The 12,233-nt window shown below is 37.7% G+C and overlaps 2 protein-coding genes across 2 annotated transcripts; both read left to right on the top strand.

Annotated features, from left to right (window-relative positions):
• The first annotated feature begins 23 nt into the window (after positions 1–23).
• LOC110645876 (mediator of RNA polymerase II transcription subunit 15a-like) lies at positions 24–6,019 on the top strand. Its single transcript, XM_058148037.1, is given in 8 exon segments — positions 24–42; positions 687–781; positions 1,775–1,849; positions 2,186–3,505; positions 3,741–4,085; positions 4,623–4,823; positions 4,908–4,996; positions 5,529–6,019. Coding segments are annotated over 8 exon segments (2,352 nt in total). The 3' UTR covers positions 5,737–6,019.
• Positions 6,020–6,815: 796 nt separating this feature from the next.
• LOC131180998 (peroxidase 5-like) lies at positions 6,816–8,028 on the top strand. Its single transcript, XM_058149311.1, has 2 exons — positions 6,816–7,087; positions 7,191–8,028. Exons 1-2 carry the CDS (start codon positions 6,854–6,856, stop codon positions 7,959–7,961), a joined length of 1,005 nt encoding a protein of 334 aa, XP_058005294.1. The 5' UTR covers positions 6,816–6,853; the 3' UTR covers positions 7,962–8,028.
• The last annotated feature ends 4,205 nt before the right edge of the window (positions 8,029–12,233 follow it).

A 12,233-nucleotide genomic window follows, 5' to 3' on the forward strand; every position in this document is an offset into this window, starting at 1 on the left:
GTGGTTGCATGTTGATATTGCTTATGACTTTACAATTTGAAAGTAATTATTGTGTTCTGTATTCTTCTTCTTCTTCAAGCGTTAGCTTTTCTTCCTTTATTTATAACGTTGATGTGGATGGATTATGAAGAGGGAAAAAAAATCAATTCTAATTTTGAATTAATTGTTAATTTTTTTTATAAATAAATAGATTTTTGTTTCATCACATGAGAGTACATAATTAAAATTAAATTAAAATTAAAATATAACAAAATTTAATTAAATCAATTTTAATGTGAATAGCTTGATTGACTTAAAAAAAATTATGAACAATTTGAGCCTTTGACCAATTGGGAAGGAACTCCAATTTTTTTTTTTTAAATGACATATATATATATATATACTCTTCAAATTTTACTATCAACAAATTTTTTCCCTTCACTAAGATGAATAAATTCGAGTGAAGTGGGTTTAAAAGAAGGCAAAGCACATGACAATGATTTATTAATAAAGTTTCCTATCCTATCAATTCTTCATTCATCATATACTTTGTAGCAGTTTTGGTGGTTGTAGTTGTTTTAGTTACAATTGCAATGCATGATGCACCTCAATTGATCTCTCTGTTCCTGCAACTGTACATTCTTTTTTATGAAGATTCTTTGTGGAGCTTATATAGATTGCGCAAGTTCCAGTTGGACTTACATGAGTATATATTTGTTTTGTTATTGTAGCATCCGTTGATTCGACGGCACAAACCAGACATGCAAACGGAGGTGATTGGCAAGAGGAAGTCTACCAAAAGGTATTTTTAATGACTTGTTGTTTGTTTGAGGAAGTTTCTTTGTCATAGGACCAAATTTAAGGGAGTTTTGTTTGGGATTTTGGTACACAGGAAGTATTGGTTTGGAAATAATTATGGTTAGCTAGGAATGATCATAATCACTGTGACAACAAGAAATAAGCAGTAAGAGAATAAAACTTCTCCTTTTAAGGTCAATCATTTATTCATGTTTTGACTAGTTTGGTTAGAGCAACAAAATCTTATGTTGCATTCCCCCTCCCCTAAAACTTGTATTTTGATTTTGCGTCCTTTTGCACATGCATTATTTTACTCCATTCTTTTAATGTAGTTCAGTTCAGTCAATACTTTATAGTTGTAATTGATAATGAAATTCATAATTTGTTATTAGTTATATATTCAAACGGATGAATTGTAAAGTGAAAGATTAGTAGAAGTGAATGTATTCCATTGAATCATGACCACATCTGTTATTCTAATTTCAAAATTTTCATACAAATGAAATTGAATTGTTGAATTCTTAGTTATTTTTCTTTTATTATTGAATCTATATGTTTGATCAAGGCAAAAACTCTTTTGATGCTTAGGAGAGGAAAGCACAACTGATCTCAATTTTAATGTTATAATAACTTATATGGAGGCTTCAAGTTTTATATGGATAATAGATTAAAGGTGTCTTGTCACAATGGACACTGCAAAATTTGTGACATCTGTTTGTCATTAGCAAAAATAAAACCAGGCATTAAGTAGTTTGGAATAAGCCCTATTCTCAAATAAATTGTAGATTACATAAACTTTCATGTTTTTTCATTTTATGTAAAACTAATATGCCTTGTCAAGTCTCTGGTATTGATATCCTCTTCTATTTTTCATTCTATACCTTTTGGCATTCACTCTACATTTTCTTTGATTATTTATACTCTTATTTTTACTGTGTTACCTGAAGAAATAAAGATTTTGTTTTATAGTATTCTAATGATATTTTAAAAATTGTAGATCAAAGGCATGAAGGAAATGTACTTGCCTGAACTAAATGAAATGTACCAGAAAATTGCCACAAAGTTACAGCAGGTAATTTAACTCACTGCATCTTTTTTCTCAATTTATTGCTTATGCATTACTTGTAAACTACTACTTTTCAGTTCACTTACTGTAAGAATGCTGAGCTTGTGCTAATCTACGGTTCACTCTAGCATTGCTTGTCCATATGTTGAGTATCTTTATATCATCAGCACTTGTCACTTCATTTCCCTTGCCCACCTCTCGAAAAAAGGCCACGTGCAAAGATAAAGAAGAAAATCCTTGCAAATAAGCAAGAAAACTGAAGAAATGTATTTATGCAAATTTTGCTGCAAAGTTCTAATGCAATTCTTGAAGCTCACAAGTATGTTATTCTTTGCTTTACAGCATGATTCTCTTCCACAACAACCCAAGTCAGAGCAGCTCGAGAAGCTGAAAATATTTAAGACCATGTTAGAGCGCATAATATCATTCTTACAGGTTTCAAAAAATAATATTTTGCCTGGTTTTAAGGAGAAATTGAGTTCCTATGAGAAGCAGATTATAAATTTTATAAACACCAATAGACCCAGGAAGCCCCTTCAACAAGGACAACTTCCCCAGCCTCATATCCAGCAACCACAATCTCAAGTTACTCAAGTGCAGTCTCATGAAAATCAAATGAACCCCCAAATGCAATCAATGAATTTGCAAGGGTCTATGCCAACAATGCAGCAGAACAATATGTCAAGTTTGCAGCATAATTCTGTGTCTTCTTTATCGGGTTCTGCATCACAGCAAAACATGATGAATTCCCTGCAGCCAGCTTCCAATTTAGATTCAGGCCAAGGAAATGCAATGAGCTCATTGCAGCATGCAGCAGTAGGCTCTCTCCAACAGATTCCTGTGAGCACTACCCAACAGGCCAATATTAACAATTTTTCATCACAGAGTGGGGTAAATATGTTGCAGCCAAATGTTCCCCTTCAGTCGAATCCCAATATGCTTCAACATCGGCATCTGAAACAACAAGAACTGCTGCAGACTTAGCAGCTGAAACAACAATTTCAACAGCGCCAACAGTTAATGCAGAAGCAGCAGTTACTACAGCAGCAGCAGGCAAAGCAGCAGTTGCCTGCACAAATGCAGGTACACCAAATGCCACAGTTACATCAGATGAATGATGTCAATGAGCTTAAGATCAGACAAGGGATGGGTGTTAAGCCGGGTGTCTGTCAGCAACATCTCTCCGCACGTCAGCGCACAGCTTATCCCCATCAACAGATGAAATCAGGATCTTCATCTCCTATTTCTTCACCTCAGCTGCTTCAGGCTGCTTCCCCTCAGTTATCGCAGCACTCTTCTCCTCAAGTTGATCAGCAAAATCTGTTGTCATCTCTAACAAAAACAGGAACCCCTTTGCAGTCTGCTAATTCTCCTTTTGTTGTACCATCTCCTTCAACTCCTTTAGCCCCATCCCCTATGCCAGGTGATTTTGAGAAACCAGTATCTGGTATTTCCTCACTTTCAAATGCTGGAAATATTGGACAGCAACAAATTGGTGCTCAAGCACCAGCTCCATCCCTTGCAATTGGCACTCCTGGGATATCGGCCTCACCTTTGCTTGCAGAGTTTACCGGTTCTGATGGCGCACATGGAAATGCTTTAACTACTGCTTCTGGCAAGTCAAGTGTCACAGAGCAACCTCTTGAGCGCTTGATTAAAGCGGTTGGTCTTGCCTTTTCTAGGTCTATTTATTTATTTACTTTTACCTTCCCTAATCTTAAAGGTGCCTAGAGGATTTCTTTCTTTTTTTTTTTTTTTTTTTTTTTGGGGGGGGGGGGGGGGGGGTGGGGCGGGCGGTGTTTTTATATTTTGGGAAGCCTATATCTTGAGAATATTTCTGTTGGTATTTTGTTATTGATCATGAATGACATACTCATGCTATAAATGTAATTCCCAGGTTAAGTCTATGTCCCCTAAAGCACTGAGTGCCTCTGTCACTGACATTGGCTCAGTTGTCAGTATGATTGACAGAATTGCAGGATCAGCCCCAGGTAATGGATCTAGAGCTGCAGTGGGTGAGGATTTGGTAGCAATGACAAATTGTCGGCTTCAGGCAAGAAATCTTACCATCCAAGATGGAATGACTGGGACAAGGAAAATGAGGCGATATACAAGTGCCATGCCCTTGAATATTGGATCATCAGCTAGTAGCATAAGTGACAGTTTCAAGCAGTTGAATGGTCCAGAGACATCTGATTTGGAGTCTACTGCAACATCAAGTGTCAAGAGGCCAAAAATTGAGGTATTGTTTTTGGTGCCTTTTGCTTTCTGGTTGAACCATAATAATCTGTGGATTTTTTGGTTGCATATAAAAATTTTTTGGTGTATGCCTCTTGTCTCATGCCGTGAGATTGTGTTGATTCACAAAAGGTTGGGTTCCATACATTATATTTGTAATGTTATCCTGTGCAATTTTGACATGTTAGAATAATTTTCTGTACATTCCTGGCAACAACCAAAATAATCCTTCTCATCAATTTCGTCATTAAGCATTCTAACAGAGAAAAAGGTGAAAGACATTGTGTTTGCTATAAGTTTTTCATGTACTTTAGTCAAAATTCTGAATAGCAGGATGAGCAAGATGTTTTGTCATTTGATAGTGTGTTTGAGAAAATTTTTTACAAGAAACAAAAACCATAAGATCTTCATACTGGGGGAACTCTACTGGTAATTTTCATTGTGGAAAAATGTTGAACGGTGTGTTAGTTCCACCTCACTCATGCTGGGAACTCTCATTTTGGCTTCTTCTCAATGGATAAATGGCATGGTCGCTTTGCAGGCTAATCATGTTCTTTTGGAAGAGATACGGGAAATAAATCAACGACTTATAGAAACTGTGGTTGATATTAGTGAGGAAGATGTTGATCCAACTGCTGCAGCTTCTGCTACAGAAGGGGCTGAAGGAACCATTGTTAAGTGTTCTTTCAGTGCTGTAGCTCTTAGTCCAAACTTGAAATCACAGTACACTTCAGCACAAATGGTGGGCATTCAGACCTAATATAACATGATATATTGCACGGGCCATGCCTTTCTCTGTATTTATTTGCGCTTTATTACTGTGCAGTCACCAATTCAGCCCCTTAGATTGCTCGTGCCTACAAATTATCCTAATTGCTCCCCAATACTATTGGACAAGTTACCAGTTGAAATCAGGTAAGGGAACAAGGTATCAGATTTTCATCATCACTGGCATTGTCAGAAATTTTGGTCAGCGGAGCATCAATTCATATAAAGACTATAACTTTTATATAGTATGCATAAGGTGGATCTTGTAATGATAAGGTATTGGAGGACTCTTACCTGCTCTTGGATAGGCATTAAATTAGACATTATAGACGGATTATTTTAAGCTGTTTGGGTTTCTTGGGGTATGCTATCTGATTGGCTGGTTAGAATTCTGCTATTTGATAAGGAGAAATTAATATAATCCAATTTTGGCACAGTAAAATAGTGAAATTTAAAATGAGTCTCAGGCACTTCTGATTCACTAACTCTATGAAGAGTATGCCAGCATGCTTGAGTTTAAATTTTTACCCCTCTTAGTGCAACAGCAAACTTGGATCTGATGAACTAAATCGGTTATAATATTTGTCATTTTTGTCAGTCTGCTCATTCCTTCTTGCATTAGAATATTTTTCTTTTAATTGCTGGTAATCATCTTGGGTCTTACATTCTACTTCAACAGTAAGGAATACAAGGATCTTTCAGCGAAGGCTAAGTCAAGGTTTAGCATTTCTCTCCGTAGCCTTTCACAACCCATGTCACTTGGGGAAATTGCAAGGACATGGGATGTTTGTGCCCGGGCAGTTATTTCCGAGCATGCCCAGCAGAGTGGTGGAGGAAGCTTCAGCTCAAAATATGGAACATGGGAAAACTGCTTGAGCGCAGCATGATTCCTTTTTAAAAGCTAAAGAAGCTGTCAATGTGATTATTTTGCTGCTGCTGCCATGATGACCAAACAAGCAGTTTTGCAAGTATAGACGATCATCCTGAAGACTCCTGGAGCATTTCCTAAATGTGTGTAAATATATATATATATATATATGCTGGAATAATCTTTATATGTTGTTTTTAATATGATAAGTTCTATTTTGAATGGATTGAAAGGATTGTTTAACCAAACAGTATATTTGTCGCCTGATTAACGCTGAATCAACTGTTAAGGCAATTGAGAAATGATTTTTTTTTCTGTGACAATTCACATAACAATGCACTACTCAGGCATTCATTCTTATCATCAATTTTTGTTTGTTTAGCTAATTACTATTATCGCTAGCTTCGCTCGTTGCTCTCATACGAGAGTCTATGGTCTTCAGAGAAATGACTTCAGAAAATTTTGTGGTCTATCAGAGGTGGATTAATCCCCAACCAACATAAACAAAAAGACAAGAACTTTTCATTTTTCATTTTGGTTTTCTTTGTACTCGTTTGATTTCAGCGAGATGGTAAGTTCAGGCAGATACATCAACATTTAAAGATCACAACGCTACAAACTGGTGAAAATTTCAAAAACTGTGGATTCCGGATGTAGATGTAATTTTCCAATCACGACCTGATCATGGTAATTAATGAGCACAGAATTGAAAGTTTCTTTGTTTAAAGAGTTGAAGTTTCTTTAAGAAATTATCGGACATACCAATCACTTTCTCATCGTTAAAAGCTGTTATTGATCGTAAAAGTCAAAGAAATGGAAGCTAAACCACCCACCCACCCACCCACTCACCCATCCATCATAGTATCCAAAAAGATAAAATGCCATGCAGAAGTGTGGAAAGAGCAAGTGAGCAGAAAAGGAACATTCAGGGAAGCTATTCTAGTACAGAAATGTTCAAAGAAAGAAAGGTTCAATAACGTACCTTCTTCACTAAACTCCTCACCTATAAATACCAACACAGTTCACCTATTCGCTTCACTACCTATACATTCCAATTTCAATATCCTTCTTTAGCTTGTCTATTCTCTCGATACTCTCCCTTTAGTCAAGCAAGTTCATCGTAAGTTATTCATACAATGACTTCTGGCTGTAGCTATAAGTTGAATTCTTTTACAATATTGCCTTCTTGCATTGTTTTCCTTGTGCTATGCTCTACCCTGTCATTGGCCTCCCTTAGAGTGGGATTCTACAAATCTTCTTGTCCATCAGCAGAAGCAATTGTGAGAAAAGCGGTAAACAAAGCCGTGTCTCAAAATCCAGGGCTAGGTGCTGGCCTTATTAGGATGCATTTCCATGACTGCTTTGTCAGGGTATGTATGCTTCAACTATTTCTGCTTATTTTAATTGTCTTGTATATGGTTTTGTTTTGTTGCTTCAACATATATATTGATCATTTGGTTCTGTGTTTTACAGGGCTGTGATGCTTCTGTTCTGCTCAAATCCACACCAGGGAACCCATCAGAGAGAGAACATATTGCTAACAATCCTAGCTTACGAGGTTTCGAGGTCATTGATGAAGCAAAGGCTGCAATTGAAGCCTTATGTCCACAAACTGTGTCATGTGCAGACATTCTTGCTTTCGCTGCACGCGACAGTTCTTACAAGCTTGGAGGGATAAACTACGCCGTGCGGGTAGGACGGAGGGACGGACGTGTGTCTAGAGAGGATGAAGTCGCAGAACTCCCTCCTCCCTTCTTCAATGCACAGCAACTCGCGGACAATTTTGCCCGTAAGGGAATGTCAGCGGATGAGATGGTGACACTCTCAGGAGCACATTCCATTGGCGTCTCACATTGCTCTTCATTCTCTGAGCGTCTGTACTCTTTCAATGCCACTCATGCCCAGGATCCCTCCATGGACCCCAGGTATGCAGCTTTCTTGAAGACAAAGTGCCCGCCACCCAGCGCTAATGGGGCCAGCGGAGGTCCAACAGTGGCGCTTGATCCTACGCCTAATTGCATGGACAACAAATACTACATGGAGTTAAAGAAGAATCGAGGATTATTGACTTCAGATCAGACATTGATGAACAGTCCTTCTACACAGAGGATGGTGGTTAACAATGCGAGGAATGGTGGAGCATGGGCTGCCAAGTTTGCAAAGGCAATGGTGCACATGGGTTCTCTCGATGTTCTTACAGGAACTCAAGGTGAAATCAGGAGGTTATGCAGTGTCGTGAACTAAGCTCACGGCCGCCTGCAATTATCGAATTTTTGTAGTTCTTTCGTTCGCTTTATCCTTTGGAGGTTTTTTTTAATGAAAACTTTACGGTCTAAAAATGATTTCACTGATTTATTCTTTAATGTTTTCTTTTTTCATTAAGGTTATTAATACAGAGTCGCGATGATTTTGAATGCAAACGCCATTTATTTTAAAATATTATTAGATTTTGTGGAAAAAAAATGGTCAATATACTTATTCGCCAGTGCAAACAAGAATAACAAAATAATAAACTTGTATTTTTTTTATTAAAAATAAATATTCACACACCAATTTAAGAAAGAGAGACGCCCTTTAATAAAATTATGATAAAATAAAATTATTGTTAAAAAACAAAGAAAAGAAATATAGAAGACAGATGAGAGAAAAAGATAATATATTGAATTGCAGTAGATGGCTTTATATAGCCTTACAAAAACAGCAAAAGCTAAAAATCTGTAGAATAATTCAGCAAATCAAAACAACTTGAAAATCCCTTAGCAATAGGGATTTATTGACTAAAACAAAATAGCAAATTCTAACAATTCCATCCTTAAACTAAAGGCTTACAGCTTATAGTTTATATCAGATTTGGAGCAAACTCCTAAGAGCTCACGTAGCTTCAAGAAAGCATCCATCTTGAGTGGCTTAGTCATTAAATCAGCCAATTGTTCTTTTGAATCGCAATGAACCAGCTTCACCGTGCCTTCTTTAGTAAGCTCTCTCAAAAAATGAAAACGCACATCAATGTGCTTACTTCGCCCATGCATTACTGGATTTTTTGAGAGCTTGATTGCAGAACTATTGTCACAACGAACAATAATAGTTCTACCTTGAACCAAATCCAGATTTTCCAACACTCTTTTCAACCAGACAGCTTGACAAGCACAAGAGGCAGCTGCAATAAATTCCGCTTCGGTAGTAGATAAACTGACAACAGGTTGTTTCTTTGAGGACCAAGACACAGCCCCTGAACTCAATAAAAAAACATAACCTGAAGTGCTTTTTCTGTCTTCCAAGTCTCCCGCATAATCACTGTCACTATAACAAATAAGCTCATCATCTCCTCCCTTTCTATAAAAAATCCCAAAATCAGTTGTCCCCTTCAAATATCTCAGCACCCTCTTTGCAGCTTGTAAATGGAGCTGTGTAGGATTCTCCATGAACCTGCTAATTAGACTAACTACAAACATCATATCGGGTCGAGTCGCTGTGAGGTACATAAGACTACCGACAATCTGTTTGTAATAAGTCTTGTCCACTTTGATGCCATCGTCATCTTTCACAAGTTTGGAACCAGGAACAATGGGATTAAGAAGCAATTGCTATCACCCATACCAAATTTACGTAAAATGTCCAGAGCGTATTTCCTTTGATTAATGAAAATTCCTCTTAAGCTTTGTGAAATTTCCAAACCAAGAAAATAGCTCATCTTCCCAAGATCTGTCATATCAAACTCTTGTTTCATGGATTTTTTGAAAATTTCAAACATCATGTCATCATTTCCGGTAAAAATAAGATCATCTACGTACAAACTGACAATCAATACTTTACCATTAGTCTCCCTTTTGATGAACAGAGTGTTCATAATCACATTTAGCAAAGCCTTCTTTTAAAAAATAAGCTTCTATTCGACTGTACCAGGCACGTGGCGCCTGTTTTAGCCCGTAAAGAGCCTTCTTCAACTTATACACCTTCTGTTCAACTCCCTTCAGCACATACCCACAAGGTTGATCTACAAAAACATTCTCATTTAACTCACCATGTAGAAATGCCGATTTCACGTCCAGCTGATAAATGGGCCACCCTTTTTGAGCTGCAAGTGCCAGGATCAATCGAATTGTCTCCATTCGTGCCACAGGTGCATATACTTCATTGTAATCTACTCCATGTTGTTGGGCATAGCCTTTCACGACAAGTCTGGCCTTGTATTTATTAACTTCTCCATTTTCAGAATATTTTGTCTTATAGACCCATTTAACCCCAATTGTTTTTACTCCCTTCGGCAAATCTATTAATTCCCAGGTATCATTCCTTTTAATTGCTGCCATTTCTGCATCCATAGCTTGTTTCCAATTCTCATTTTGTACAGCATCATCAAAATGGATTGGGTCAACGCTATTGGAACTTGTAAACATGACCATATCAGCTTCTCCTTCAGAAAGTCCTTCACCTGTTTCATAATCTCTCATCCAGACTGGTGGGACCCTTGCTCTTACTTGATCTGAATCAGAGAGTAAATCTGCATCATTAGGATCAGATTCACTTCCTTCTGCAGTGCTGAAAATAGGATCAGCTTCTGTGTTATCATTGAGCTCCTCTTCATCAACGCCCCATTCCAAATCACGTACAACAATTTCTTCATTTTTCTTGTTCCATTCCCAGCTTTTGTCTTCTTCAAACACAACATCACGGCTTGCAATGATCTTATTTGAAGTAGGATCATAAAGGCGGTAAGCCTTTGATTCTTCACTTACACCCAACAAAATGCAAGGAAAACTCTTGCTGTCCAGCTTAGTTCTTTTATTATCTGCAACATGAACATGTGAAATGCAACCAAAAACTCTAAAATACTCAACTGAAGGTTTCACCCCACTCCATGCTTCCTCGGGTGTTTGATTTTTCACTGCTAAGGTTGGACTCCGGTTCAAAACATGTGCTGCCCAATTAACAGCTTCAGGCCAAAAATTCTTTGGAATATCCTTTCCTGAAAGCATACTGCGAACCATGTTCATGATGGTCCTATTCTTCCGTTCAGCGACTCCGTTTTGTTGCGGCGAGTATGCAGCTGTTAATTGTCTATTTATACCATTAACATCACAAAAATTAGTGAAATCTTGAGATGTAAATTCCCCACCACGGTCAGTGCGCAAGCCTTGAAGAAACTGATTGTTTCTTTTTCAACCTTAGCTTTAAATTTCTTAAAAACATCAAGAGCTTCTGACTTTTCAATCAAATAATACACCCATAATTTTCTGCTGAAATCATCAATAAAAGTGAGCAAATACCTCTTGTTGCTGTTGGAAATTGGCGTGATTGGCCCACAAATATCAGCATGGACTAGTTGTAGAATTCGGGAAGCTCTCCAATTACTCCTTTTTGGAAATGGATCTCTGTGTTGCTTGCCCACTAGACAATCTTTGCATAGCCTTAAAGGAGTTTTGAACTGTGGTAAGCCATGAACCATGTCTTTTTGTTGAAGAAGATTCAAGCCTTGAAAGCTTAGGTGCCCATATCGATGATGCCAAAGTTGTGTTGTATCCTCAGTAATTGTGTTGAAGCAAGCAGAGTCTACAGGTTGAGTGACTGCATTGAAAAGAAACATTCGATTGGAGCACATTGTTGTGTCCATAATTAGGCCTTTTTCAGAGTGATAAACCTTGCATTTGTTATGTTGAAATAGAATGGCAAGACCCTTCTCTTGTAGTTGTCCAATGCTCAGTAGATTATTTTTCAGTTCAGGAACAAAAAACACACTTGTGATGATTTGTGCTATTCCATGCATTACTAACCGTATGTTGCCCTTGCCTTTGACAAGCAAGCTGGAATTGTTGCCAAGTTTCACAGAATCTCTGAAATTTGCATCAAAATCAAAGAAATATTCTTTCTTTCCACACATGTGATTACTGCACCCGGAGTCAAGAAACCATGTGTCTTCATTGTTGGCAATACCTGTAGTTGTATATGCCATCAACAACAATTCTTCTTGTCCCTCGGCAAAATTCACTTCCTTCTGCAAACATTCCCATTGAAAATGTCCAAGTTTGTGGCACCGGAAGCATTCTACTGTTGATTTGTCAAAATTTTGCCGGCCTCGTCCTCTTCCGCGACCACCTCGTCCACTACTGCGACCTCGTCCTCCATATTGATCTCCATGAGAAATTTTTAAGGCATGTTCCTCATCAATTTGCGTGCTCATACGCTGTTCATGTACAAGCAAGCTACTTTGCAGCTCATCAATGGTTAGTTTGCTTGTATCATTAGACTCTTCAATGGAACAAACAACATAATTGAATTTAGGAGTCATGGACCTTAAAATTTTCTCAACCACAGCAACATCTCCCTTGTCTTCGCCATTTGCTTTCATTTTATTAGCAATGGAAAGAGCTCGGGCAATGTATTCATTTACTGTTTCTCCATTTTTCATTTGGAGAACTTCAAACTCTTTGCGAAGAGCTTGCAACTGTGCTCGCTTAACCCGAGTTGTACCTTGATATTTCTGCTTCATTGAGTCCCATATGTCCTTTGCTGTATCCT

Source organism: Hevea brasiliensis, chromosome 6, assembly GCF_030052815.1.
Source record: "Hevea brasiliensis isolate MT/VB/25A 57/8 chromosome 6, ASM3005281v1, whole genome shotgun sequence".
Classification (NCBI taxonomy): domain Eukaryota; kingdom Viridiplantae; phylum Streptophyta; class Magnoliopsida; order Malpighiales; family Euphorbiaceae; genus Hevea; species Hevea brasiliensis.

Bases quoted from the DNA above. Each gene is read 5' to 3' on its own strand.
- LOC131180998 (XM_058149311.1), top strand. From the start codon at position 6,854: ATGACTTCTGGCTGTAGCTATAAGTTGAATTCTTTTACAATATTGCCT. The intron at 7,088-7,190 runs GTATGTATGCTT...TGTGTTTTACAG, and splicing joins TCCATGACTGCTTTGTCAGG to GGCTGTGATGCTTCTGTTCT.